Source organism: Nelusetta ayraudi, unplaced genomic scaffold (assembly GCF_046127955.1).
Source record: "Nelusetta ayraudi isolate G7.1 ecotype Tasmania unplaced genomic scaffold, CSIRO-AGI_Nayr_v1 ptg000136l, whole genome shotgun sequence".
NCBI classification, from domain to species: domain Eukaryota; kingdom Metazoa; phylum Chordata; class Actinopteri; order Tetraodontiformes; family Monacanthidae; genus Nelusetta; species Nelusetta ayraudi.
In genome coordinates this window covers 6,322,275-6,350,184 of record NW_027466186.1, presented here as the reverse complement: position 1 = coordinate 6,350,184, position 27,910 = coordinate 6,322,275, and the positions used below count along the sequence as shown (strand labels likewise).

At 42.2% G+C, this 27,910-nt stretch overlaps 5 protein-coding genes across 13 annotated transcripts in view; 2 read left to right on the top strand and 3 right to left on the bottom strand.

Annotated features, from left to right (window-relative positions):
- The window catches only part of adam22 (ADAM metallopeptidase domain 22), a 48,778-nt gene extending 45,873 nt beyond the window's left edge, over positions 1 to 2,905 (top strand). For all 4 annotated transcript variants that reach the window (XM_076012421.1, XM_076012419.1, XM_076012423.1 and 1 more), the window contains one exon: positions 117 to 2,905. In XM_076012421.1, coding sequence (XP_075868536.1) covers positions 117 to 137 — 21 coding nt within the window. In that variant the 3' untranslated portion in view covers positions 138 to 2,905. The remainder of the gene's footprint in view (positions 1 to 116) is intronic.
- Positions 2,906 to 3,037: 132 nt separating this feature from the next.
- On the bottom strand, positions 3,038 to 6,390 carry gtpbp10 (GTP-binding protein 10 (putative)). The gene is made up of 10 exons (XM_076012443.1): positions 6,246 to 6,390; positions 5,576 to 5,769; positions 5,377 to 5,468; positions 5,020 to 5,164; positions 4,861 to 4,934; positions 4,718 to 4,770; positions 4,531 to 4,638; positions 4,355 to 4,432; positions 3,804 to 3,927; positions 3,038 to 3,711 (listed from the first exon to the last, which is right to left on the bottom strand). Exons 1-10 carry the CDS (start codon positions 6,276 to 6,278, stop codon positions 3,515 to 3,517), a joined length of 1,098 nt encoding a protein of 365 aa, XP_075868558.1. The 5' UTR covers positions 6,279 to 6,390; the 3' UTR covers positions 3,038 to 3,514.
- osgin2 (oxidative stress induced growth inhibitor family member 2) lies at positions 5,905 to 13,438 on the top strand. Of its 5 annotated transcripts, none has more exons than XM_076012432.1 (7): positions 5,905 to 6,042; positions 6,361 to 6,448; positions 10,271 to 10,363; positions 10,499 to 10,635; positions 10,706 to 10,897; positions 10,991 to 11,082; positions 11,158 to 13,438. In XM_076012432.1, exons 3-7 carry the CDS (start codon positions 10,297 to 10,299, stop codon positions 12,323 to 12,325), a joined length of 1,656 nt encoding a protein of 551 aa, XP_075868547.1. In that variant the 5' UTR covers positions 5,905 to 6,042; positions 6,361 to 6,448; positions 10,271 to 10,296; the 3' UTR covers positions 12,326 to 13,438. The 5 variants fall into 5 exon arrangements, with proteins under 5 accessions (XP_075868547.1, XP_075868548.1, XP_075868549.1 ...); XM_076012433.1 differs by having other exon boundaries at positions 6,008 to 6,071; XM_076012434.1 differs by lacking the exon at positions 5,905 to 6,042 and having other exon boundaries at positions 6,310 to 6,448.
- A 1,292-nt stretch (positions 13,439 to 14,730) lies between these two features.
- nbn (nibrin) lies at positions 14,731 to 24,404 on the bottom strand. 2 transcript variants are annotated; one of them, XM_076012425.1, is made up of 18 exons: positions 24,241 to 24,404; positions 23,189 to 23,310; positions 22,576 to 22,703; positions 22,262 to 22,421; positions 22,073 to 22,176; positions 21,879 to 21,996; positions 21,116 to 21,306; positions 20,862 to 20,962; positions 20,643 to 20,769; positions 20,300 to 20,520; positions 19,678 to 19,807; positions 18,529 to 19,156; positions 18,228 to 18,311; positions 17,807 to 17,947; positions 17,317 to 17,430; positions 17,182 to 17,231; positions 16,140 to 16,220; positions 14,731 to 15,543 (listed from the first exon to the last, which is right to left on the bottom strand). In XM_076012425.1, exons 1-17 carry the CDS (start codon positions 24,269 to 24,271, stop codon positions 16,187 to 16,189), a joined length of 2,484 nt encoding a protein of 827 aa, XP_075868540.1. In that variant the 5' UTR covers positions 24,272 to 24,404; the 3' UTR covers positions 14,731 to 15,543; positions 16,140 to 16,186. The 2 variants fall into 2 exon arrangements, with proteins under 2 accessions (XP_075868540.1, XP_075868539.1); XM_076012424.1 differs by lacking the exon at positions 14,731 to 15,543 and having other exon boundaries at positions 15,740 to 16,220.
- A 120-nt stretch (positions 24,405 to 24,524) lies between these two features.
- Positions 24,525 to 26,019, bottom strand: LOC142879294 (prostate-associated microseminoprotein-like). Its single transcript, XM_076012446.1, has 4 exons — positions 25,765 to 26,019; positions 25,594 to 25,704; positions 25,093 to 25,201; positions 24,525 to 25,002 (listed from the first exon to the last, which is right to left on the bottom strand). The coding sequence occupies exons 2-4, from the start codon at positions 25,700 to 25,702 to the stop codon at positions 24,828 to 24,830; spliced, it is 393 nt and encodes a 130-aa protein (XP_075868561.1). The 5' UTR covers positions 25,703 to 25,704; positions 25,765 to 26,019; the 3' UTR covers positions 24,525 to 24,827.
- Between the last annotated feature and the right edge of the window lie 1,891 nt (positions 26,020 to 27,910).

Here is a 27,910-nt window from a genome sequence, read left to right as displayed (position 1 = left end):
CATAGAGGGAATAGAAAACATGTTAGTATTTAGTTAAGAGTCAAAAAGTCTGTTTACCTCTTTATAATAAAATGTTTCTCCTCTCCTGTCTGTGATTTCCCTCCTTGTCTCCTCAGCTGTGGGAGACCTCAATATAACAGCCTCATCAACCACTTTTGCAGAAGTCTTACGAGGAACGACGCGTCTTTTCTCTCCTTTTCTGTGAACGAAAAAAGAAAACCCACAATGAAACACAAAAACGACTCCTGCGCAAACAAGGAGGAAAAGCGAGAGAAAGGGCAAGCACCCTGCCCCCTATTGGAGCGGAAATAGGCAAAAGACACGTGAGAGTCAGTGGGCACAAGCATCTCTGCTGCTGTTTTCCCAGACGGCCGCCTCGGACGGATCTCCTCAGGAAGACAGCCGAGTAGCCGGCAGAGAAATCATCTCCACGTCCACTCCAGAGCAGCTGGAGTGTGGACTGAGCTGTTCCTATCTGCTCAGGACTCATCTGCGGGACTGAAAATCCCACCAACCCCTCCCTCACACAAACTCCACACCCTCCACCCCTTTCAGACCACTCTGATGGACGACAAATCATAGCAGAAAACACGGACCCATGCGGCTAAGATGGCAAAAAAGAGAAAAACTCCTCCTGCTGAAAGGCCGAGACGACCATGAAGGGGTTTTACACTCTGCAGGCTTAGACGCTTCCTCCTCACTATAGCTAACTCATATCGTTACAAGTTAGAGCTCGCAGACGGTGATATTACGCTGACCTGATTCCTCCCCTGCTCTTCCTTCCTTCAATCCTCCCTTTTTGTGTAAAAATGTACAGTACAATACACAGACAAAGGTTTTTTTGCATTTATTTTGTAAGAGAGCAGTGTTTCTTTTCTCTACTTCCTGTTGTATTGTGTTGTAGACCAAGGTGAATTTCTGTAGATAAGTGTAGAGACTGGCCTGCACTGGTCTGTCTGTGCTCATTCCAGTTTCTTTGCCCTAATTATCTTCCCTCCCTCTGGCTTATTTTTTCTCCTGTATGAATGTGACCAAAATAGCTTTGCCATCCACAGCAGAATGTAAAAGTTTCTATACACCAGTATTATCTTGGCCCTGGAAGTACGGATAAAAAGTCTTGATTGTGGAGGCTGTTGCTGATTGGACCGTTAATGAGAATGAATTAGGAAAATGCAAATAGTTTTACGTGCCACTCCTGAGTGTTTGGTGTAGTTTGTCGCTTTTCACTGTTGGAATCGATGATATTAGGATGTGCTTAGTTTCCCCTGATTTTACCTGTGGACGTGTGAGATGAGAGACGGATAGGTCGGCAACACCGTTCGGTGGCCTAAACAGACGAGAACCGAGAAGCCATGATTTGAAATGTGCATTTTGGATTTACCTGTGATGATCGACATATTTAGCCTTGTAAATGACTAACTACGCTGTACAGTGCTTGCTGTTTGAGCTAGTGAAGACCAACAGCATGACAGTTCTATATGAAATTAAGTTATTTCTCTGGTAGGTTATTTGTAAGACCAGAATGGGAAAAAAAAGCATGTCATGCAACAAATTCCCCTCCATTGCCTGTTAGAACCGCTGTAATTGTCAGGTTGACGAGTAGCAGGAAGTGACAGGATTTCAAAATGATCGGGAATGGTGGACCGGCTCTTTTTGATGGTTATTTTGTAAACAAATCCCTCATCGTGTCTGAAAGCAACTTTGTTTGTGTGGTTACATTGTCATTGCTCTACCTTGTGTAGAAACCGTCCTTAAGGCTTCATGTCATATTGTCAATTTACTGTTTTCTTTACGATGTGGGCACTCATCTGTACTTTGTACGCTGTGTAGGTAATACCAATCTTCACAATAGTGGACTAATAATGCAACTAGAACAGTTTTTTTTAAGTACCTTTGTAATGTTCACCTTATTTTTCTCAGCATTATGTACAGCAATGATCGTTATTAAAGTGCATTATTGTAATTATGTGTGCTAATGAGTTTGAATAAAGACATGTTGATTTTTATTTTTTTTTTCAATAAAACACCTGTTCAAGGGCAAGTTTTTTTTTTTTTCTGGCAGCCTGTTAGCAGGAAAATGCAGTCATTCCTCATTTGTAATGAGGTCAAACACAAACACAGGCACAGTTCTAATTATTAAGGTTTGCATTCAGGCTGACTGAAGGTGAGACCGATTTGCATTTGGCTCTTATGCAAATGGAACCTCTGCGCATTAACAATTTAACTTTTGTTTACCTGCAATTTCTTGTTAATGTGGCTGCTGCGAAAATAGTCTACGGAGGTGTTTGTTCCTCTGGCATGTGGTTATCTGTATAACATGAGGATTGAACACAATGTTGTAAATGAGAGCCCCAACAGCCTCATGACTTGCCTTCTACCAGAGCTTTGCTCACGGCCGTGGTCTCCTGTAAAGTTGTTTGCCAGTGTCTCCATACCCACGACTGTCGGAGAATCACCTGGGAGCCCACAGCACCGTGCAACAGCAAGACCTTTGTTCTTGTGTCTGTGGACGCTGCACTAAGACTCTGTGAGGACTCTCTGCTGGGACCATGCAGGCTGCGGTGCTCTTTCATTGATTGTACAGCTGTCAATCTTCCAAACATATCTGCTGCACCCGCCTGCACACACGGTTGGAGCCATCCGCCTCTGACCGGAGACTTGAATGTATTTGTTTACTGGAGTCCAACACCACCAAACCAGTTCTCAACCATGTGGTCCCAACCTGCCCGGGAGACACGGAAGGCATTTATTCAAATGAAACTACAGTTTTGGTTTGCTTTCCTTATTTATTTTGTTGCCTGTATGCTGTACACTCATGATGCAAAATTCAATCCCCCCATTTTTCTCCCTCTTAATCATTCAGTATTGTAATATATTTAATATAAAATAAATCTTTCATCAACAAGTGCTGTGCTGACATTTCCAACAAGAATGGATTTTTTTTTTTTTTCTATCTTGCAGGTACGAGGCATTTGTTGGAAAAATACACTTGATATGTTTTGGTTTAATATTGAAATTAACAGGCAGTCAGGAGGAATCTCTGTAACATATTACTTTATATAATACATTATAAAATGCAATTATAAATCATCATAGCCTCACACTGTTTTTATGGTTACAATTAGTTTCGACCGCAATTTCTTGGGGAAGAAACAAAAACTTCAAAAAAACAATACAATAAATTCTACAATAAAATAAATAAACAAAACTTTGTCAAGCAATATAAAAAAAAAGAGTACATATACACTGTATATTTTGCGCTGATCTTCAGCTGAGACACTTGTAAGGCTAAGTGTGTTGTTTTCGAAGGTGGCAATGCCTGAACAGTGTCTTAGACTTAAAAACCCTTCTTGCAGTGTCTTTGCTGTCACATCCACTGAGTGAGGAACCCACACAGTTAATGTCTTTGGGTGCTTTGCTCACTGGATGGTATTTATTTGCCATTACAGTTCACTTCCTGTTTTTCTGGCAGCAGTGACTGCTGCTACTATTACTGTGGCTGCTGCTGCTGTTATTATTGGTTCCTCAGTGCCCGCAGTCTTTCTTCATGAATTGCTTTGTTTTCCCGTTCTGCCTCTTCATCAAGTGATTCTCTGATACAACGTTTCAAATGGTCAACGCCCAACCCAGTGGTTGCAGAGACCGGGACCACATGTCTGAAGGTTATACAGTTCTTTGGTATTGCATCCTCTGGAAAAAGATCAAAGAATTCTGCAGGAGCATAAAACACACACACCATATTAACTGCTGAACACACAGAAGGGACTAAATGTGATAAAAGTGTTTCTAAAATGAAACTTTACCTTGTGGGCTCTGTAGCTGCTCTTTCAGCTCTGCCAGTTTGTCTTCAGCATCAGGCAGATCCATTTTATTAACCACCAGTAATGCAGGTTTGGATACAAGCTCTTCTTTGTACAGCTCTAACTCCTTTGCAGCCAAGGTGAAGAAGATGGGATGGGAAAAGTAAATGCTTGTAAATAACCATTTTTGTTAATTTCTGTTCTTCTGAAATTGAAATGCAGCCATAAACCAACCGCATACTTTGGTGTTAGACATCTCAATTTGGAGAAGTTGACAAGAACGCACCAGAAAATAAGGTGCACCAAATAAAAACAGGGATGCTGATCATTTATGTGGCAATACAAAATGTTGTTTGATGCTGATATGACTTCAGGCATCCGACCCTGTGCTGTTACTTCCTACATCTGCAAACACGTGGTACACAGACACTTTGTTGTTGTTCTCTGCATGTGTGAATGAGCATGTTCTATTTGCCCTGATCTGATTTTTCCTCATGTTGTGCACAATCCACCTGTGAAAGAAGCTTCAGAAGGCAAAAGGTTATCACACTCACCTTGGTGAGAAGCTGGACAGCGTCGAACGCTGACCTGTACGCCGTCTTACTCGCTAACTGGAAACCACAAACGTCAACCTGCAGCCAAACATTTAAACTTCATCATCATCATCACAGTACATCTAAACATTCAGCATATGAAGCTCAGCTCACTCTTAGTTTTTACTGCCACTCACAACAAAGAGCAGATGCTTTGTCCTCTCCATGTGCTTCAGAAACTTGTGTCCCATGCCTTTGTTCAAGTGAGCTCCCTCAATCAGACCAGGGAGATCAGCAACAGAAATCTACCCAAAACCCAAAAAAGACATTCATTAAAGGGGGGAATTATCACACTGACATATCCACTGACATTCCTTTCCATACTTGCTTGTAATCTTCGTACAGCACTTTGCCAATCTCCGGTTTCAAAGTTGTGACTGTGATGGAAGTTTAAAAAAAAAATCCAAAATCAATGCAAGCATAGAACAACACAAATTATAGCCAGGTTAAAATTACAATGTACTGACATGCGTAGCTTGCAATCTCAGGGGTGGCATTCGACAGAGCCGTCAAGAGAGAGGATTTTCCAGCGTTTGGGAATCTGATTGGAAATGAACAAAATTCAATGTTTAGAAGCGCAGTCTAAACTAAACCTGAGTCTAAGTGGCATCCTCTCCTGCTCTCACCCAACGAGGCCCATGTCAGCAATAAGTTTCAGGTCCAGTCGGATGTGTTTTGCCTGGCCCCTACTAGGCTCAAATGCAGTGTGCAAGGTTCCTCCTGCTCCACCTTTGGCCACCATCAGACGATCACCCTCAACATTCAGTTCGCCTTGAGGTTAGGAAAAAAAGGGCAGGGCAGTTAAATAACATGATAAAGTATCATCAAATCTTCACCTCGCTGTAATTTTGCACTGCACACTGACTTATCTAGATCATTTTCATCAACTTCACCATAACCATGTGTTGTCCTTGTGGTCCAACACCATTGCACTGAGATGAGATTGTATCAATGAATCTGATATTGAAAAGCATTTCACATACCAAGTATTTTCCCATCATCAGCAGTAACTGTGATTCCAATGGGTGCCGAGATCTCTTTGTCTTTTCCCGTCTCCCCTTTAAGCGCACGTACACTGACAAAAACATCAAAGCACCAATAACATACACGACACATGTAAGATCTCGGGACATCATGTTTAATACCAGTGTGCTCCACGATTTGTTGGATTTGTGAACAAACCTGCTGTTTGCTCCGGCCCCGCTCACAAAACGTTTCTGGGGATGCTTGTCTTTGAATCTCTTCAATGTCATGTTCTTATTAGCCACCACCCACACGTCGCCTCCCTTCCCTCCTTGTCCTCCGAGGCGGGGGAGACCCATGCCTCCGCTGCCCCCACGGACATAGAGGCGGAGATTGTCGACAAAGTTCCCATACTGCAGAGAGATCACAGACATGAAGAAAACCAAATTAACATCCAATTTGACAGATCACTCTAATTACCACTGACGTTTGAGAAACCACAGCAAGTCATGGAGGACAAATCAAATAAGCATATGGCCCACTTCATACTGCTGATTGTTGGATACATAAAGCTCTTTCCAAGCTCTGGGGTCAATATCGATTTTTCCTACGGAAATGCTTTAATGTGTGTCAACACAGAAGGGAGCGGAGAGAAAAATACAAAGCCAACATGCAGTGATATGAACGTGAGTTTGTGAATACACTGCTCATCCGGGTAGGTATAATCGTTTATGTTCGCTGACTAAAACAGCACTAAAACTCTAACCAAATGTGGCGTGACGTTATTGAGAAGCTCAGTTAGCTTAGTTAGCCACAATTAGCTTTTCAGCAAATGACACCATGATAATTGTTGTTAGGAGACATCAAAGTTGACGCTAACGTGCCCCACCTTTCTGAGGAATAGTCGGCTAAGTTGAACCATATCCAAACGAATGAAAAACGTTTTCTTTGTATTTACTGCTCTAACCAACAGTGCCCATGTGTACACCAAAACATGTATATAGGAAGGACCGGAAGCAGTGAGTATTCGCAGCTCATTGGCTAATGGACCACAGGAGGCGGGACACAGCAGGCCAATCAGCGATTAGAAAGGTACCTGTCGCCACCTACTGTACTGGAGGACATAGAGACTAAACAAAATTTCACTCCAGCTAAACGCTTGCGTTTGTTTGGTTCGATTAAGATATTTTTTTCTCCTTGTATTTTTCATGGCTCACTTTCTTTTTTTCTTTTTTTGGACGAGAGATGAGACGCACAAGTAATGTGACGTCACAAAACAGGCATTTATATGTGCGTAGTCCTGCTATCTGTGCCATTACAAACAGTGCCTGTATCTTACAAACGGTGCCTTTAATTTGTGTGTTTATGCAATTAGACACCGGCCAGTGCCGAACCAATATCAATATTGGCCTTAGCATCGATGCAACATCAGGTGTGAACCACAAAATGGACATTTAGCCTCAAATGACCTTTAGTGAATCCTTTCAACTTCTGATCATTGGGAATTTCCAGAATCAGTATATATACTGATTCTGGAATATATATATACTGTGTGTGTGTGTGTGTGTGTGTGTGTGTGTGTGTGTGTGTGTGTGTGTGTGTGTGTGTGTGTACGCGCGCGCGCGCGCGGTGGGGACGCTTCGCATTTGCATTATAATACTCATGTATTTTAAACCTAAACACGCATATTTCCTGCAGCGGACTCATTCTCGTCCCTCTCCATCACATCTTTCGCAGAGCTGCGAAGACGCGCATGTGAAACGCCACTATCCCCCCTTTGCTGTCTGTCCCTCCTTGACTGTCTGCCTGCATGGCATGTCTACTCACGCACATACACACACCGGGCACAGGCAGACACGCAGACGCACACACGCTTACACCCGCAGACAGACAGACAGACAGACAGACATCAGCCCCACTCGTGTCCGGTTGATCAGACCTGAACAAACCAGGTCTGCGCAGATCTGACCGCGCTGAGGTAAGGGCGTGCGTGCGTGCGTGCGTTCAAGGTGTGCGTGTGTGTGTGTATATATATACATGCGTATGCGTGTGCATGCTGGATGACGACACAAGCTGGCGTGTCATCTCATGAGGAAAAAAAAAAAAAAAAAGAAAAAGCCCGGACAGTTGCATAGGTTCCTCCCACCGGTGTCTGCCTTATTTATACGGCTTAAAACGCCAGAGTGGGTCGCGACATCAGGAGGCGACTTATAGACGGACAGGCGCATCTTGACGCGGTAAGACATCCTGTTCGCGTCCCGTTCGTGACCGTTGCGGGTGTCCGTGAGAGTGTGTTTGACCTAAATTATGCAATGGGTGGGTGTCACAGCCTCCGCTGCATGTGCTCCATGTGCCGCGGTGTTCGCTGAGACCAGGCTGGGAGACCCGGCTGGGGATGTAGCGGGCGGGTTCCATGAGGCTGATGATGCGGAGACTGAGAGGCGAGAGTTGCATGTGATGATGATGATGCTGCGGCAGTAAGCCGTCCGCCACTGCATTGTACACCACATACATGTACGATTACACTGACATTGTACGTAAAGACACCTGATAGGACTTGGTGAATGTAAAGCTGTGTCACGTGCATTCTGCTCTTGCCCACAAAGACGGGATGATCAGAGTGCATGTGGATTTGGTGGCATTTGGTGTTTCACCAAATCAGATATTAAGTTGTCAGTGATGCATTTGTGTTGATCTGTGTACAGTCAGACACCGTGTTCAAAAAATAAAACCCAAAAACAAACAAAAACTCAATGTCCTTTTAACCTACGCAATGCAAAAGATACACATGTAATCACATGAATGACCAGAGCGCAAGTACAAAAGATCATTTATGCATTTTACTCTAGAAGACATTGGCCTTGTAGATGTGTGCTGCAACTAGATGTGAAAAAGATTGTGCCAAGGGTTTCCTGTCAAATGACGTGTAAGATATAATCGGCAAATGATGTAATGGCAGTGCAGCATCTCCATTGTATCACAGCATCATAGTCTGTAAAGGCTGGTAGAGCTAATGTGATTTTACCAAATTCATGATTTAAATAAAAAAGTCATACGGAGAGGAAAGCTCGAAAAGGCTGATGATAAGACCGCAGAATTCAGATTGTTCTGTTGTACAAACTGTTTAGAAGTGATCACTGTAAATATTATCGGGTAAAAAAAAAAAGAAAAAAAGATGACATATCGAACTTGTAAGATCCGCTGTCAGTGAGGTTGTGAAAGGCTGAAACTGACCAGAGACTGGTGGCACGGACATGCCAGTATCTGCTTGCCAACTGGAGGCATGGCATCCTCCAAACGCGACGGGCAATGCGTGGAATCCCATCGCTTTCACCGAGGGTAAACACGCAGACAAACAGGGGCAGCCAGTTGGCCTACGGACACAGGTCAGACAGAGGGGGCGAGAGAGAGGGTGCGATGGAGGTACAGATGGGTGCCCAATGCCCATGAAGTTGAGGCGGGGCTTATTTGGCGGCAGGAAGTGGTAGTGTTGTAATACTTGAGCTTGGTCTTGGTCTTGAGACGACTTTTTAAGGGTCTCAGTCTCGTCTCAGAGGCATTTTTACTTGGTTTAGTCTTGGTCTCGGACTGGACGGACTCGGGATTTTCAAGACCAGTCAAGACTCAGCCAACACTACAATGACAGATAATAATGGAAAAGAATCTAGGTGCTACCGTTTTACACTCTGTTTGTGACACCAAGAGTGATACAGCCCCTTATTTCTAGTTAATTTACTCTTTAATTTTATGAGGCAAAGTTTTTGTTTTTTTCTTTGAAAATAGTTGGAAAAGCAACAAAATGTTTAAAAGGAAATTATTAAAAGATACCTTGCTGAAAAGAGATGTTGTTGTTTGATTTAGAAGCAAATTTGAATTTAAAAAAGATACTGGTTATTTTCTTTTGTTATTTTTCTTGGATCTATAAAGTCTTGGTCTTGTCTCAGTCAGTCTCGAACCCCAAATGTCTTGATCTGGTCTCGATCTCGACACTCTCTAGTCTCTCTCTCTAGTCTTGTGCGGTCTTGACTACAACACTAGGAAGAGGACAGCAGTGTTTGCCGGTATAGCCAGAGTTTTTGAAAATGCAAGACAAGTGTTTCAGTTTGCATAAAACTAGGGCAAGTGGGCACTGTCTGCTGTTGCTAAGGATTTTGGTGGGAGTGCCTGTGAGTGTATTTGTGAGGAGGCGGCGGTGGTGCTGCTGGTGATGGTAGTGGTGCTAGCGATGAGTGGCTTGTGGGTATGAGAGAAGCAGGAGCTCTCATGGCTTTGCCTGTCTGCATGCCAGGTCCACATTCTCACCCTGCCTCGGTTGAAAAGGGCGGTAAAGACATAAACAGACCCAGTGGGATTAGGGCCCACTCGGAGGAGTGATCATCGGGGGATTTGCACCCAGCGGGTGCACAATGGCACTGTCGAGTAGTACACAAACACACACTTCACATACTCAACCGCAACGTTTCACAACAGAGCCCCAGCCTACATAAATCTGATTAGAATTCCCTTTTGTTTAGGGAGCGCCAGCGGGGGTTAACAGAGGCTAGCCTCGCCGCAGGCCATGTGTGACGGGACAGGGGGTGTGTGGATGTTGACGAGAGGGAAAAGAGAAAAGCTGGGACACAGTGTGTGTTGTGTTGGGGTGTTTCAACGTGTGTGAATCCCCAGACAGACAGGGAGGGTCATGTCTATGTGTGGACGCACAATAACAGGATGAATAAAAGTTTTTCCCCCCTTTTGGCAGGGACAAAGAAAGCAAGCTGGTTTGAACCTGTTCAAATAATATGAAGCCAGAAACATGGACACTTTGGAGGGACAGAGCACAATTAGCCCTCTGCCTTTCTCTGTGATTTTTAGTATGTGCTCCAATAAATGTTTGAAATGTCCTTTGCATTTTTTTTAATTGTTTCTCCTCAGTGCCAGTTTTGGCGCAGGCCTTAGCCATGCCGCTTCTGGAAGAGACATCTCTACCACAAGAACCCCCACCAACTATCCCTGTGGTTATCATAGGTAATTTTTACCTTCAAGGATTACAATGTATATCATTAAAGTATATTTGTACATCTACAAGTATTTGTATCATTAAATTGATTGTGATCCTTTATGATTGTAATCCACCAATCTTTGGTCTTTTTTTCCCCCAAGGCAACGGTCCATCAGGTATTTGTCTGTCATACCTGCTGAGTGGATACAAACCCTACCTTGACACAGCCGCTGTCCATCCAAACTCAATTCTATATACGAAACTTCAAGAGACCAAGCACCTGCCCATCACTGAACAGGTTACAACACCCCGAAACAATTCATTTTGTATAGCTTCATGAACTTTTCTCATAATGTTTCTTTTTTCAGGATCTGGAGTATCTGAGCGAAGGTCTGGAGGGCAGGTCAAGGAACCCTGTCGCTGTCCTTTTTGACACTTTGCTGCACCCTAATGCTGACTTTGGCTATGAGTTCCCCTCTGTCCTCCAGTGGAGAAGGGACAAGAAGCAACACATCCCACATTTGGTTCTTGGGAAGGCAACACCCGGAGGTGCATGGCATGTAAGCGACAATGTACATCATGCAGAACCCTTTTCCTCGCAATTCTTTTGGTTTTCTTCCTATTACTGTTGCATTCACACTTTCCTTTCTTAGGCCATGGAAGGTTCCATGCTTACTATTAGCCTTGGGATCTGGATGGAGCTTCCTGGAGTGAACTACAGTGATCTGACAAACGGCAAACGCAGGTACTTGGGTGCACATAGTAAAAACTTGACATGAACCCGTGTCGTCTCTTCTTATGTTGTCTGTGCCCCTGCCAGGGATATAACCAGTGACAGAGCCACTCCTGAGGAAATCCTCTCCTATTATCGCAACTACGTGAAAATAAAGGGCCTCCAGAAGAATTTTGCTGACAACACCTACGTGACCTCGGTCCAGAAACTCTGTCGGGAGCAAAGCGAGGAAAGTGTGGAGAGTGGGCACACTGATCAAGGAGATGTTGGGGTGGGAGATGGCGGTAGCGAGGGGGATGGAGTCGATAGTTCAAACACTGTAGGTGGAGGGCCTTTATGGGAAGTGAGGGGATACCAAAAAGTACAAAACACCCACGTCCCCTTCTCCTTATTTGCTGAGAATGTTGTTCTTGCCACCGGTGCGTCCGATTCGCCAGTACGATTATGTGTCGAGGGGGAGAATCTGCCTTTTGTATTCCACAGCATCTCAGACTTTGGATCTGCTATAAGCCAGAGAAAGCTGGACGTGAACTCTGACCCAGTTCTGATCGTAGGCGCCGGTTTAAGCGCAGCTGATGCAGTTCTTTCCGCTTGTAACAACAACATCAGGGTACTGCATGTCTTTCGCAAGAGTGTCAATGACCCAGACCTCATCTTTAAACAGCTGCCCAAGACCCTCTACCCAGAATACCACAAAGTCTACAACATGATGTCTTCTCAGACCTACGCAAATGTGTCTCCTTCTGCGTCAATCAGACCCCAGTCAGTTAGCATTGCCTCTTCAGTGTGTGCCAAGATGTGCCCAAAGCCCCAACTCGCAGCAGGTACTGTTGATGGTCACGTCAGCGTGTCCCTTTTTCCAGATTACACCAGTTTCCCCGAACACTGCGTGGTGTCCCTCCAGAATGACATGAAGTGTTTGCTGCAGGGGAACAACTCCCTCAAGGCGTTTAAGATCTCCATGGCTCTCGTGCTAATTGGGACCAACCCAAATTTGTTCTTCTTGAAAAGTCAGGGCCAGTACCTTGGCCAGGATCCAACAAAACCTGTCTCTTGCAAGCAGAACCCGATTGACATCCATCCTTACACCTTTGAGTGCACCAACGAGCCAGGGCTGTTTGCCATGGGACCACTGGTGGGAGACAATTTTGTTCGCTTTTTGAAGGGCGGAGCTCTCGGCATCGCCTCCTGTCTGCTGAAGAGACTCAAGAAGAAAGGAAAACTCATCAACAGTGGAAGCGGTCACTTCATTTGAGAGCATGGCCGACAAGATTGTTGCACGTCGGTGGTAGGGCACAGCCAAGTGTTCTTACTGACCAAACTAAAGCATGGAGGTTAGAACCATAGTTTCAAGGTGTTTAAATCATTAACAGTTTTTCCTCATCAAAGCTAAAGTATTTTTGCAACTTTTTGAGACCAAAAAAAGGTGGATGTACACAACTTTATAACGACACAGACAAAAGCTTTGAGAATTTTATTTTAATTTACAAGAAGTCTCCAGAAGTCCAAGCTACTGTGTGCCAATGTTTTTTACTCAATCTGTGACCTCAAAATTTAATGTGACCTTATTCTCATCAGGGTTACTGTTCATACTTGCGTTAGCCGTCGTCTTTTACTCCAGCTCCTGTACCAACATTAATTGGGGAATGAGCCCCAGCGATAATACCAGCTCTGGAAGAGAGTAGGTCTATTGCAGGGTGAAAGACTTGAAATTGAAATTGTAATGTGTGTTTCTTCAATTGTAATGTTTGTTTCTTCTTTTTTCTTGTGTTTCAATCTTCAATTTGACCCCCTGAAAATGCACCAAAACTAATCAAACTTTGCACACAAGTCAAGTCTGGTGAAAAATGTAATCTATTACAAAAAAAACTGTACAAATGTGCGAAATAGCGGCCCCTAGAAACACTAAAATCACCCTCGCGGCCACTTGGAAGATCACAGAGACATGGAACAAAAACCCATGTTTTCGTCTCATCGAGACCTACAAATCATATGCTCTGACCTCTGACAAACCAGAAGTGTGAGGGCACTTGAAAATTTAGTTTAACACAGATGGTGATATGCACCCTGATGATTAAAGTTATTAATTTCTTGATTTTTAGTTTTTGTTTCTGTGATAACATTTTAATGTTATGCCCCTTTAAATTCAGAGTAAACTCTTACAAAACTGACCTTTGACCTTCCACAAACCAGAAATGAGCAATTTTGACGTTCTAAATAATTCCCCCGAAAACATTTTTTCTAAAAGCCAAAAGTCAAAACCCACAAGTGCTAGGTCCTTGAAAAATTTGTATTACACAGACAACACCTTGATGATAAAAAAAGATATGTGTTCCTATACTACTGTGAAAATCATTTTCATTTCATGGTCCTTTAAAGTCAGTATTTTTGTGATTTTTCTTTTTGCCCATGAAAAAAATTTTTGTTCATGTTGAGATTTTGCATTTTACCACTCCGTCTCATGTTAAATTATCATGAGACAGTCATTTTGGTGAGTTTCGGGCCTTTTAAAGTATTTAAAAAAAAAATGTTCTTGTCCCTGAAAAAAACGACATATGTCGATTCTGCAATTTTCTTTGACAAGCAGAGATTTTGCATTTTTAAGTCTGTCTAATGCTAAACCATCTTAGGACGGTCATTTGGGTTAGTTTCAGGTAGTTTAAAGTTTTGTTTTTTTTGCCTCCCACCCCCAAAAACAAAAACTAAAAACAAAAACAGAAAAACAACATACCATAGTATGAAGGGCTTTCATGGCGACAACAGCACTGGCATCAACGGCAGGCAAGGGTCAGCAAGGGTCGGCAGGCGTCGGCAGACATTCAACAGTTGCAGGCTCAATCCTGGTCCTTCAGGAGAAGCAAAGCTCAAAGCTGCCACATAGCTCATTTTCTCAGACTATTTCACTGATGGACACTTGCAGGGCAGTTTCTTGGTTCCACTTTAAAATGTAAGGATCATTCAATTTATTGTAAATATAGAACAGCAAGAGTCTAGATATAGAAGGGTGTGATAGGACAGATTTATGGCTTAGCAATGCAAACGTTCCTGATGATACTGAGCCTTCTCCCCCTTCTTACTTTGGTTTAGTTACGCTGCTATTGTAGGTAGTTGAAGCCATACACTCTAAAATTCTGATACATCTGACCTCGCTTTGGTTGTAGTGCTACTAAAAGGCTTTCTATGCAAAAAAAAAAAAAAATCTCTTGCAGATCTGAATGTATAATGGATGGATGGATGGCAGCAATTGCATCTCCCCCTTGAATTCCTTTTTCTATGTGTTTTCCACAAAGATGCGTGACCATTTTTTCCATACTGTAGTCAGTTTTCAATGCTTTAAAATCAAAGGTCCCATACAATTTCATTTGTAAACTATAAGTCTGATGTTGATCTTCAGCAATAAGATGCCACTTAAATCAAACTGAGTAAAATAAATAAAGTATATATGTCCCTATCTTGACTGTAGCTTAGCAAGACTGTAACATAGTGAGAAGGCAGGCAATTCTTTCCTCTCATACTCCATTATGTAAATACAATTGTTACACAATGTCCTTGTCTTTTCACCCCGACTCAGTGCCAGCTCATCTAAATTTAAGTCTAGAGACTCGCATGGACAAGAACTAATTAGTAAAAGACAGGATAGAAAAGCACACGTATACTTGGGGGGAAAAAAACAAAAAATGTTTTTTTTATTTTTAGTTAATCATGTCTTCATTTTCAGTAGATTTTTACACGTCAGATATCCGTGCAAACACAAACCCAACTCCTCCTTGGGGATATCTGCTCAGTTGTTATGTCTTATATGTGTTATCCTCCTCCTGAACTAATAAACACTAATTACCAAGTCCACCACAGTTACTACAAATTAACCTGATTTTATCTTTTCATTTCCTTATGTTTAATATATTTCACACTGCAAGTGTCTACATTTTCTTTACATTTTTCATATTCTACTTGATGCAGTAGGCAGTGAAATGTACTACTAACTGGTTGTTGTTGTTTTTTTCCTGCTAACATAGTAGTAAAACACATTGTGCTACACATTTTGATAATAACTTGCAAAAATGTTGTGACTTGTGTTCAATATTGAATTTCAGCTCATTTATTCCTTCATTCTATTTTTACTGGCTTGATTTGGTTTAAAATATCAAATATATGCATGTGGGCATGAAACATTGCCTAGTAGCAGCTGCTGTGAGCAGAAGACAAAAGTGCTGTGAGGGACGGACAATGGAAGAGTTCTAAGCCATTCCGTTAAAAGGACACACGACTGCTGACTTGAAAATGAAAATACACTGGACGCAACTGTCTTTTGCTGTCATATACAGGGGCCCCCTGCTTGCTTTATAGGTCAGTGACAGTAATAGAGCAGCTGCACATGTAGAAACTGTGTTGTACACATAATTGAAATACGCCACCGCAACTGTCCGAAGGCAAGCGCTTGTCTTCCTTTAGGAACTTCTCATTGTACTCATCCTATAAAAAAACAACAAAAAGAAGCTACATCACTGGGAAATTCCCAGCTCATGTGTGGAACTCGCCTTGAGCACAGGTGGGGTTTCAAAAATCTGCATGTAGAAAACAGCAGTTTTGGCAAGACATTTCATGGGAACAAGTCTCAGATGTGTAAAAGTGCCTGCAGGATGGACTCGTGACAAAATGCCAACTTGAATTCAATTTAAGGGTTTTTATTTTTCAGCTTGAAACCAGGGAAAACATTTGGTCTTACTCCTATAAAGAAGGAATGGCTGTTTTAGGCATGTAGACTTTCAAAGCTCTCTTGTACAACCTGAAACAGTTTTTAATGTTTTGTATCATGCATTTTTTTTATAACTCAAAATAAAAAACAGGAAAAAAAAAAATTGTGTCTGTTTTATTGCATCGTTTTCTGTCAGCAGTTGGTTATTTTTGGACAGAAGAGTAAGAATGGTAGTACATAATACAGCCAATGTTATCTAACTGGTCTAGCTGGCTCGTTTTTTCTGGGTACAAACATTTTTAGCCAGTGAGAAATGAGGACGAAGGTGTCGGCAAATTTATCATAATACAAAAATGTGCAAAGTTGTACATACATTCACTAAAACAAAATCCTTCTGTAGGATGGGTTAGGGTCCATTGTTCATCTTCTCTTGCTCAGTTTGCTGGGGTTGTACCTGCGCGCGCACACACACACACACACACACACACACACACACACACACACACACACACACACACACACACACACACACACACACACACACACACACACACACACACACACACACAATTTTATTTCTGAGGTCAATTGATGTCAAGGTGGGCTTTTAACATTCCTCATGGATCATTCCTCAATGTCCAAAGAGCCTTTTTGAACACGCAACGAAAAAACCTGGCAAATTAAGTGCAGTAAAAGACAGGTAACTGTTTGAACAGCTCTGAGCAAACAGGCTATCCAATAAACCACGTCTGGAAATTTAGGTTAGAGTGACCGAGGGAGAACAAAAAAAAGGAAGAAAAAATAGCCGCCTGTTTTCTCAGCGGCAGGCTCTGTTCCCTGGCCACGCATGACTGACTGAGCATGACTCAGTGATCAAACAGCTCAGGCCTCTCACTCTCTCACACACACACACACACACACAAAATCAATCTCAGACTGTCTCCTTTCTGCTTAGTCAAAGAAAACACGACAGCAGCACCGGCGACTGCGCCATCTTACATCACCTCTGTCGCCCTGGCAACCGCTCTGACGAAAGAATTAATACCCTGTGATTGGCTCAAACTGCAGTGGAAATTCCACATGTATGCAATTCTTAGTAAATAGTGTTGTCGTAGCTCTTGTAACAGGTTATTCCTTTCACACATGTTGCATTGACATCAAAGCATTTCTACAGCCAAACAACCTGCAGCTCACATGAACTTGTCTCAGCTGATAAAGCTGGCTAATTAATATAATTAATAGTTCTAAGAAAATAAAATCTTCTATCTATCTATCTTATTATATTTAGAGTGCAGAGCACATGACTGTGTGCCAAACAATCACACAAGACTCCACATACTGGTCCTTTACTTCGAAAGAAGCACTGAGGAAGCGTTCACAACAGCTGTTACACAGAACATAATGCAGTTTCTTACCTAAAGAGATTGTCTCCAATGCTCTCTTCCTGCCTGTGCTGACGCTCCTCCTGAAGGGAAGACAGGGTTGAGTTGGAGAGCGAGAGGCTAAACACACACCCAGGACAGATAAGAGGGAGCGGGCGGCCTTCGTACCTCAGCTGCGTCTTTCAGCCATTCGTCCAGGTCAGAATTCTTGCCCCGGTTGTGAACCAGCAGATCGGAGCCTCCGATAATGTCGGGTGAGCCTTTCCCACCTGGAACATTTCTCTGCAGCAGGAAATTCAAAATGAATAAAGTAGTGCAGCTGTACGTGAAGATGAGGAAACATTGATGAAACATTTGATTTGCGTTGTTTGTATGTTTAAGGTTGATCATAACAAGACATGTACAAAAGGTCTGAAGTCCCGTCTTCAAATTTGGGTCTCTACATCTGCGCCTTTTAAAGTCCACCACACAAGATTTGCTCTATTCATGAAATTTAAATTGAAATAATGTATAAATTCAATCACTGCGACATCAAAAGCCACGCTACCCATTTATTTGATGCAAATTCAATTTTAATTGCACACTCTTGTGCTCATGTTCAAATTTGTATTATTTCCTTCAGTATTGATCTGCGATGCACGCCGGTTCTTCCACACACCTTGCGGAAACACTTGAAGTTCTTGGCAAAGCTGATCTCCTGCGGCCTCTGCGGTTTGCCCTTGGACTGCGCAGCCACAGAGAGACTTCGAAACTCCACCAACAGCAGGTTCTTCGGAAGGTCATCGTCAACCTTCTGTTCCTACAGTGGAGGAAATTAGGCAGGGAACATTTTGCCTTGAGGAAAGTTGATGATGATCGCAGTGTAAATAAGACAAAGGTTGCGAATGAAAGAAGGCAACGATGAGATTTCGACTTAGTAATTAGTTGTGAATCTCTAAGGAATATGAACAATATAACTATATAAATATGAATATAAGATATATCTCTATATGTACAAAAATATATACATATAAAAAAATCTGCTAACCTAGAAGGATATTCAACCCTTTACAAGTAAATTTCAAAAGAATCATTCTTACTTTGACCTCCTGCTTGACAGAAAGAGGTCTCAGTGCAGTCTTGCTCTCCTGCTCAGGCAGACAAATGTCTGCATTCTCTTCATCCTAGATAAGGCAAAGACACAAAAATACAGTAAAAAATAAATAATATAATATTTTTATAATATATATATTAAATAATATAATATATATAATAATATGTATATGTATATATATATATATATATATATATATATATATATATACATATATATATATATAAATATATGGTTTTTAAAAATGTTGCCATAAATAGGAAGACAAGCTGGAAACTATGTTTCACCTCAATCAGAGAGCCGTCGTCATTGTCTTCGAAAGGCAAGATGTTTAGACTTGAGTTTGCAGTTTCCACCCTGAGGGGTTTGCTGGACTCCAGCTGAAGCGCTCGGCTCTCTGGAGAACGTACTGGCTCCGTCTTGATGGAGACCAAAGGCTGCTTGTTCTCCCGGCTGCTGTTCGTCGCGCCGCTTCCGGGTTCTTCGAGGTGAACGCGCTGCTTTTTGCTCGAGGACGACTCGCCCACAAACAGCGGCGCTTGCTTCTTCTCCGTTAGACTGAACGCCGTCGCCGCCGCCTGCGCAGGTTGACCTTTCTCTGCGGGCGCCTCATCAAAGAAGTCCTCGGACATCAGGGACTCCAGTTCATCTATGTCTATCTCTTCGTCCATCTCCTTTCTCTTCCTGCTGCGGGGCTCCTCCTGAGCCTTCTTGGAGGAGGCACCTGGCCGAGGCGCCGACTCTCGGACAAACAGATCTGCTGCCGACTCCTGCGACGCCGCCGACGTGACCACAGGAAGTCGCTGCGCTCCTCTCGACGTGACGGAGGTGTCCGGGGCCCGCATGCCGCCAGAAGATTCCAGGACGGGTCGTTTGGACTCTGAGGCGACGGCCGACGAGTCGTCCTCCAAAGGCCTGCGGGAGAAGATTTGACACAGAGGTGTGAACAGCAGTGACAACAAACTCACACACTGCTCAGTAAAACCCTCTAACTTGAAACTTGGGTCATTTCATTGCTTGCTGTACGACATTAGATCTAATTCATAATAATAATAATAATAATAGTACATTTTATTTAAAAGCGCCTTTCAAAACACTCAAGGACACTGTAGAAACAGAGGAAATAAAACAACATAGAAAAACACAGAAGAGCACACGCAATTAATGATAAAACAAAAACAAACAAAAAAAAAGCACACATCTGCCAACATCAATCAAATTGGAGGCCAAGAGGGACAAGATTGAAACTAGAAAAACATATAATGATTTTTAATTATTATTTTACAGTCACTGAGACATTGTGCAAGATAAGCAGTGCTTCCTGTATTTTACGATGATTTGAAAATTGATTTGCTCTTGCATTAAAACTTGACATATCTCTTCATAAGATTAGCGCGCATAATTTGACAACCAAACCCAGTGAGCAGTGAGTTTACCTTTTCTTGTTGGCAGGCTGAAAGAAGCTGGTCAAGGTGGATTGTTTCTGGGGGGACGTCTGTGCTGAGCTCTTTGCTTTCTGAGGAGACGGCCTGCGGAAGGTCTTTGGACCAACAGCAGCTGCTGAAACTGCAAGGACATGGACTGAATTGGAATTGAAAAGATACTATAAATATAAAATATATAAACATAAAAGTACTTTTTTAAATTTACAAATAATTCTTTTTTTTTTCAGTAGAGGCAATAAGTCTATAATGTACACTACCAGTCAAAAGTTTGGACACACCTTCTCATGCAATTTTACAAATAATACAACTTTCTACAATGCAGACAGATACTGAAGACATCAAATATAGGAGCATGTAATTATGCAGCAAAGAACAACACGTTCAATACTTTTATTGTTTCCTACATAATTCCATGTGTGTTCATACGAAGTTTTGGTGCCTTCAGTGAGAAACTGCAATGTCAATAGTCAATGAGAATGAAAGAAAAGACAATAAATTCACAGCACAATCTGCAGCACAATCACATAGGAAGCCACGGTGATTGATCCCACTGAAAAATACATTCTTCGGGAGCTGGAGACAAAGGCGGATGTTGAGGACATAATGTAATCACCTGATGGCTTGGGCTCGGCCTTCTTTCTCTGCGAGTCTGTGTTCTGCACATCACTGCACGACAATCTCATCGTGTTCTCGACGACGACCCGAGCGTCCGTCTTCTGAGCCGCGTGTGCACGTGCACGGTGCTGACCGGTGCTCGTGTTCGGGTTCGGGTTCGGCTTCTTTTCCGGCGTTTCGCAAACCGAGGCCACACCTGTGACTGTGCTTTGTTGAATCCTGGAGGGGAAAAAAAAAGCACAATTTACCGCATCAAACCACCACCCTGAATGCGACAAAACTTAATGCGTAACTTTCACCATGCAAGCAAACAACACCAGACTGTGTGTGTTGGCCGGTACCGTTGTGACGGCTCTGTGTTGACCACATAGGCTGTGATGTTCTGTGACGCTGCAGGTAACACGGTCTCTTCCACCGCCAGACTCTGTGACAGCGAAGCGCTTGGTATTCTGGGATTCACTTTGGGAGCTGGACCGCATGCAGACGAGAGAAAAACACAATATTAAAACAATATTGGCAAAAACAAAGACAAAGGAAAATAAGTCAGCAAGGTGAATCACCCGAGTAAGCCGTTTGATTGGAGGGATTGCAGTATTGATCACACGACGCGTATATCGCAGCCAGACCAATTTCAGACTCCGGGATGACTCTAAGGCCTTTCCTGTGTGTGTGTGTTGGATTCGGGGGGAAAAAACAGGGTGAGAAGAAATTACAGAGAGTTTAAAATATTCTGAAAGCCTTCAGATTGGTGAGTTAATATTTAAAATGCCATCTGTGGTGCACGTCTGAAGAAAAGCAGGATGTTTGTGCGGACCTCTGAAGGATGTTCTTCACAGACTTCGCCCACTCTGTGGTGGAGGAAGGCAGCAGAGCTTGGGAGCTACCTGCCGTTACATCAATCACACAGTTGTGCGGGGACTCCAGCAGCTCCCGGGGCAGAGAGCCCTCCTCCAGCAGCTGACTCCTGCCGCCTCCGAAGCTCACGGCTGCACTCAAGCGCTTCTGCTGCAAAACAACGTGCACGAGCCGCAATTATGCAACCGAAGATGGCAGGTCCGTGTTTCTCTCGAGTGCCGGCGGAATCGCAGACTGATAAATAATTCAAGTATTTCTCCGAAGGTATGTTCCATCGGATATCCCATAAATGCTCAGGAAAAACAAGAGCACTTACGCAAGCTCTGTTTGCAGTCAATCAGAACTTAGAAATCACAGCAAGATTAGTTGGCTGTTTCAGAAGTCAATCCTTAATGTAAGAACATTGTCATTATTTTTTAGGGGAATGCTGATTGAGTGACTTCTTGGAGACAGTTAAAATAGGTAAATATGTGTTGGCTTGACAGCACCAAAATCAGTAAAGTTTTAGGTGACTTTTATGAAATAATTACAAAAATACATTTCTAGTACTTATCAGTGGGTATTTCAGTGGCTGGTGACAATGCAAATATTTAGTGACTACCAAGCAACTGATGTTCAGGAAACACACATAACACTCAGGGGATGCAAGTTCCATAAAAATCATTTTTAAAAAAAACATCACAAAGGCGTTACTTAATGAAAAAAGACAGACGTCTGAGTACCTGTTTGGCATTGAGGAACGTGAAGGTCTTCCCACTGAAAATGTGTCTGCGAGCTGGAATTTCTCCAAGGTTGACGTCCTCTTGATTCAAACTGGGTTCATCCATCTCTGGGATAAAACTAAGGGGGGGAGATTGACATACTTGGATAGTATACAAAGTGTGATGTTGACTCCATCCTCAACTTGACCCTGTACCTCTCTGCTTTAGGAGGGAGAGATTTCTGCTGAGTGGCTCTGCTGAACTCTGAGAAGAACTCTGGCTTCACGATGGGGCGACAGCAGAGCAGGGCACAAATTGTCTAGAAAAAGAAATGAGTGAGCGCCAATTCAGGGACACAGACGTTTCACAAGACAACAAGGAGACAAAAGCCTAGTGCTGCTGACCTTTATAGTGACTTTAGCAGAGGTCATGACAAGGTGGGTGCAGTCCTGAGACCAGGTGTTAACCAGCTTTCCACCCAACACAGCCATGGCCTGAGACAGGGACGCCTTGTCGTCATTGTCCAGACATGAGGAACACACCACGGGCTTCACATGGTCCACCCTGCGACCAGGCAGCGTTGCAAGTTTAGATTTTTGTGTGAAGTCTATTAATAAAGGCAAACTTGACAAGAACAATGGCAGACAGCCATGACAATAACAAACAATTCTATTACAATTCTGAGATATTCAACAGAATTTTATTTCTAATGACATACTTGAATTTGCTGTTGTAGACTCCAAAAGTGATGTTGTCTCCTGCCGTCAGGCTCACATCTGCGTTCTCTGCCACTTGCTGGCTGTTGATGAACGTCCCGTACTTTGAGCTGTCTTTCAGGGTTAGAGTCTGCAAGTGCATTCCATGGGGACAACTCATTAAATTCTCTGTCTGTAAATCAGACCTACTGCTGTAACTATTCATCTCAGGGAAAATTCCACCAGTTGTATACATCAGCGTTTCAGAAATAAGTACAAGACCGAGTACAAAAATACATACAAAAAAAAAACAACCCATCATCAATCATCATCAATCATCAGATAAGGGGAAAAAAACATGATCTGCAAACTTGCAAGACGAAGTAAGCTAGATTAATCAATTCAATTCGATGAATAATGTACAAAACTATAATCAGTGATTGTTTTGACATGCTGCAATAAATACTGTTTAAAATCAAAAGCTTTCAAGAACTCATAAATTCAATTTATTGTGTTACTAAACAGAGTTGTAGGTGTTCTTATATGGTATAACAGCACTACCGTGTGTACATAAGTGGCACTGCAACGTCAGCCCAGGTCACAACACAATGTATTCAGTACCCCTTTTCCTCTCACCTGGTCTGTAGCTGTGAGCCGAGCGTGAGCCCTACTGATGGACTGGTCATTAGCTAGAAGGATATCACAGTTTTTACGTCCCACTACATATTCTTTGCTAGATAGGAGGTAGTGGGTTTCACCTGTGACAAAAAGAGTAACGGGACAAGAATATACACATACAATGTTATTAGTGTCTAGCGAGGTCCATTTAAAACCAGTGAGAGAAAGAAAGAAAGAAAGAAGCAGTGTTTCTGCTGCCTGTGTCCACATAACAGGGAGTGGGCTGGGCAGTGTTGCTCATTCAAATCCTGCACTGCATCCAGGAAAGCACAAAAGCCCATATTTATTCTTGTGCTCTCCACAATGTCGTACATGGCAACTGTTCAAGAAACATACAACCCAACTCCAGAGAGTTGTAGTTGGGTTCAAAGTTCATCATGGTATCTGTATGTATCAATATCAGACTGCATCGGTATTATGACGTCTCTCAATTACTTTTGATGTTTTTTTTTTTTGCAAATTAGCGGTAACTTAATATTAGACCTATCAATTTATCTGCCAAACAGTTCCTAATTGTTTGTGTGATAGTATGATTGAAATGCTTAAGAATGTTTTAGAGTCATGGCCACGGCCCCATTCTTCCCAACAAGAAGACCAAAAAGAATTTAAAGTGCCGAGATTTAAATGAAATGACAACTAAAGTTGTTAACACTTGGTTTTTGTTGTAGTTGTTTTGGTGGTAGTGTGTGTGTGTGTGTGTGTGTGTGTGTGTGTGTGTGTGTGTGTGTGTGTGTGTGTGTGTGTGTGTGTGTGTGGGGGGGGGGGTGATATCATTAAATATGAAAATTGCACACAATACATGAATCGCTAACACGTACGTACATATTATGTATAATAAAGTTACGTCTAATTGCGCATTTAACTGTTTATTAAAATATTCGGGTTTTTATTTTTATTTTACGCAAACAGATCATATGTGCAGCGACGCACTATCTTGGCGTGATGGACTCTGTTTTACAGTGTTGAACTAGCAGTAAAACTATCTATCTCAAGCTCCGACAGGAAGTTACCTCCAGGCTGCAGCGGGGTCAGAATCCACATCTCGCTGTTCGGCTGCTTTTGGATTATTTTCGAGAATTCGCAAATCGGACTAAACAATGTCTTTATTTAAATCGATACCCATAACCATAACTATTTACCATCCTGAGTCAGGCCCAGGCTATCGTCAAACTGGGCATTTACAACGCGCCAATTGTATGACGTAATAATCCTGCGACATACCCTTTTTCAAAATAAAAGTCACTGTCCTTCGCCCCACAAATTACCACACGTGCATTTTTTAATTGCCTTGAAGTAACATAACATTAACAGACATAAACAGTTGATATCAACAGCACACGTCACCAACAATTCTATATTTTTTACATTAAAACATTTGATAAAAATTTGATTTACAGAAATGCGACACAACCAAAACTGTATTGATATAAAAATTTGCAGCTGTCTTCCTTTGAAAAAAACAAAAACAAACATAAAACAAGGACTGTTTTATAACATTGGTTCTGATAAATAATACCACACTTTTGTGTATTTATCATTTAGAAAAGAAAAAGTTGTAAGTCGCCATATTGCTTTGTCTTTTGGCCTATTGCTCAACTCAAAACATAGGATCATTGTCTGATTTCCAAGGTTGCCCTGCAGCTGGTCTGAGACGTCCCCGTCCCCACAAGCAGGGCAGTTTGTGATTGACCCTCATCACTGCCACACTTGTACAGGAGTCAGGTTTGCGGATGATTTCACACCAGTCAGGATAGTCGACAGGTTTAGACTCGCTGGAAGAAAGATCATTGTTCAGCACATAGATAACATCAAACATAATAATATTGCATTTATACGTGAATGTGTGTTGGGAACAAACTCACTGATCGCAGCATCCCACACCAAATGGTTCCATGCAGACACACTGGTAACAGTCTGAGGTCATCCAGGTTTCTCCTATCCCATACATCTGTCCCATGTGTTCACAGCTCCCTGGACATGTAGAATATTCCTTATGAATGTGATTCCAGCTTTGAAAACAAACTTGAATGAACAAATGTTAAAAATACAGACTATACGTAGATGTTACTTTTAAAGAAATCAAAAAGCTAAAGTATATAAAATATTTGATTTCAAATTCTAACATCATTTTTATAACGTACATGTAAAATACTGTTAGTTATTTTTAAGCATGCTTTATAAATAATTAACTTTTAGACAGGCTTTTTCCAGCCGATTTATATAGTGATGATGAAAAGTACAGCCCAGAAATATTGTTACATTACTTAGCTATTTTCTACCATGGTCCTCCCACACAGTTAAGTGGAAAATGACATTGGAACCTATAATGTCCAAATGTGTGGATCTACATCCATGTAGCATACCTTTGGTATTGAAGAAGCACTCGCCGCTGTTATACACAGAGAAACACGGTACGCTGGAACTCAGGAGCAACAGTGATGCCAAAAGCACTCCATGTGCTGTGTTTGCCATTGCTGAAACAATCAAACCAACAAAAAAAAAATCCAACGACAGAATCAATGTTGCAGCCACACCTGATTCCGCTAAGTTATTTGCTGTGGTTTTCTCGCTGTTATTTCCTCCAGGTCCTCTCTCCCTGCTCCTCTTCCTCTCATCCAACCTCTCGTTGTTCTTCTGCTCCTTGTTTCTCTCTGTGTCTCCTCCTCGGTGGCACTCTTGAACTGATGCACTCTACCCCTGCACTCTCAGATATTTATATCAGAGCGGTGGGTCTTTATCACTGCGCTTATTTCTACCGCTTTGCCGTGGTCTTATGTTTGCTTCCACCGCAGTGAAAAGTACACACTCACACAGCTAATTTATTATATATTCTTGCGCACACACAAACACAGCCACAAGCATTGTTATCTGAATCATCTCCCTCACTATCAGGCCCCTTAGAAATCGTTCTGTGTATACAGTGTGCACTCTTTCAGATAACAGTTGACACGCAGCCTGCAGTTTGAGCCTATCACTTGATCTCACTGGTGGCACATGACACTGCCACTGGCCTTTGTGTCTTATAAGTGTGTGAATCCGTGACCCCATGCTAAATATTAATATATAACTAAATTAATACGTACTTTGACAGATTAGAATGTTAGAGAGTTGAATTTGTGGAAGTAACATCATGGAAGTGTTGAATCAAGTAAGTAAGTATAAGAGCAATACATGTCAAAGCGCTTGTTGTTTATCTGCATTGGTGGTTCAGTGTATAAATATTATTGTTTTTAAAGGACAAACAGTAAAGGGATTGGGCTGAATTTTTTGTCCAGCTTTGGAGCTGCGTAAATAAGGTATTTTGGAATCTTCACTTTTTTCCTATGAGTATTTCATTGTAAATATAAACAGAGAGATGCAGGAAATATCATTTTCATGTACTTGTATAAATGTCCTTACTTAATGTCCTTTCCATCACATCATATTTAAAAAGAGATCCACAGAACGTTACTTGTAATTGTCTTTATTCCAAAGCTGACTAATAATGAGAGTCAATGATGCACATCAGTTACTTAATTCAATTTCATGTCATGTCTTTACTCCTGAATCATCAGGCAAATTGCACAATTGCAAATGTGGTTTTACATGATTCATTGCATTTTACAAAAAAGGAAAAAGGAGGAGGGGGGTGGGGGGGGGGGGCCCTCAGACTTATCTCTGCGTCATCGCCTAGGAGACGAGGTCTGGACAGGAGGAGGGGCTAAACTTAAGGTCCGGTCATTTAGGTGTTGTAAAGGGACAATTTAATGGTTTCTCTTTGTGCAGAGAGAGATGTTTGAACAAGACACCCTGAGCGTTCTGATAACACACACACACACACACACACACAAACACAAACAAACACACACACACAGTGAGAGAGAGTGAGTGTGAGAGTCAGAGAGGAGAGAGAGAGAGAGAGAGAGAGAGAGAGAGAGAGAGAGAGAGAGAGAGAGAGAGAGAGAGAGAGAGATTATCTTTGGACCGTTAATGACATATGAGTGCTACCTGGCTTTCTCTGCTGCAGAAATATGTGCAGCTCAGAATGTACTCAAACAGGACCAACAGGTTGAAACTCAAATGTCAGCTTTTCGACATCCTGACCTGTGTTTCCAGTTTATTCTCAGATTAGTGGGATGCCCAAGGCAAGCACTCTATGCACCCGAGAGGGCATAGTTGTCAAACTACTGTGTGGTTAGAAAGCATTCTTAAAGAAAACAGGCTTCAGGGTTGATGCTCATTACAATGGAACTTGTTGAAGTGAAATATTGTATAATGCAATGGCCTTTGAAAAAAGCATTGCCTGAGAGATTGGTTGTTTCAACAGCTAAACCAACAGACCAAAAAAACATGTTCTCTTGGTTCAAAATCAGTTAATTAATGTTCATAAATAGAATTTAGCCCTCTTCAGGATGCAGTAGTGTGTGAAGCAGCAAATGCAAAATCAGTAATGAAGCACAAAAGACAATTCTGCTGCACCATCAGGTTTTTATTTATATCCGGCATCATTAAGGACACTGGCAAAGTAGAAAAGAAAAAAAAGGAAAGGAAGAAAAGTTCTTCAGTTCTGACAGTTGAGGGAGTGTCAAGAGGCGTGTGACACAAACCAGGATGCATGATATACACCCATCAATTAACGCAAGAAAGGTATTTGCCATAAGTATTTGGGTGTGTGTGCTCCTGTTTAAAGGACACAATTGA

What these genes read in the sequence shown, in the direction of transcription:
- gtpbp10 (XM_076012443.1), bottom strand. Translation starts at nt 6,278, where the DNA reads ATGGTTCAACTTAGCCGACTATTCCTCAGAAAG. An exon ending in TGTACGAAGATTACAAGCAA is followed by an intron (nt 4,639 to 4,717) that starts GTATGGAAAGGA and finishes GGTTTTGGGTAG; the next exon opens with ATTTCTGTTGCTGATCTCCC. An exon ending in CTGTCCAGCTTCTCACCAAG is followed by an intron (nt 3,928 to 4,354) that starts GTGAGTGTGATA and finishes TTGGCTGCAAAG; the next exon opens with GAGTTAGAGCTGTACAAAGA.
- osgin2 (XM_076012432.1), top strand. Translation starts at nt 10,297, where the DNA reads ATGCCGCTTCTGGAAGAGACATCTCTACCACAAGAACCCCCACCAACT. An exon ending in TATCCCTGTGGTTATCATAG is followed by an intron (nt 10,364 to 10,498) that starts GTAATTTTTACC and finishes TTTTCCCCCAAG; the next exon opens with GCAACGGTCCATCAGGTATT. An exon ending in CACCCGGAGGTGCATGGCAT is followed by an intron (nt 10,898 to 10,990) that starts GTAAGCGACAAT and finishes TTCCTTTCTTAG; the next exon opens with GCCATGGAAGGTTCCATGCT.
- nbn (XM_076012425.1), bottom strand. Translation starts at nt 24,271, where the DNA reads ATGTGGATTCTGACCCCGCTGCAGCCTGGAG. An exon ending in CGTTCCTCAATGCCAAACAG is followed by an intron (nt 21,307 to 21,878) that starts GTACTCAGACGT and finishes GTTGTTTTGCAG; the next exon opens with CAGAAGCGCTTGAGTGCAGC. An exon ending in GGCTGAAAGACGCAGCTGAG is followed by an intron (nt 17,232 to 17,316) that starts GTACGAAGGCCG and finishes TCTTCCCTTCAG; the next exon opens with GAGGAGCGTCAGCACAGGCA.
- LOC142879294 (XM_076012446.1), bottom strand. Translation starts at nt 25,702, where the DNA reads ATGGCAAACACAGCACATGGAGTGCTTTTGGCATCACTGTTGCTCCTG. An exon ending in GTGCTTCTTCAATACCAAAG is followed by an intron (nt 25,202 to 25,593) that starts GTATGCTACATG and finishes CTACATGTCCAG; the next exon opens with GGAGCTGTGAACACATGGGA. An exon ending in GGTGTGGGATGCTGCGATCA is followed by an intron (nt 25,003 to 25,092) that starts GTGAGTTTGTTC and finishes TCTTTCTTCCAG; the next exon opens with CGAGTCTAAACCTGTCGACT.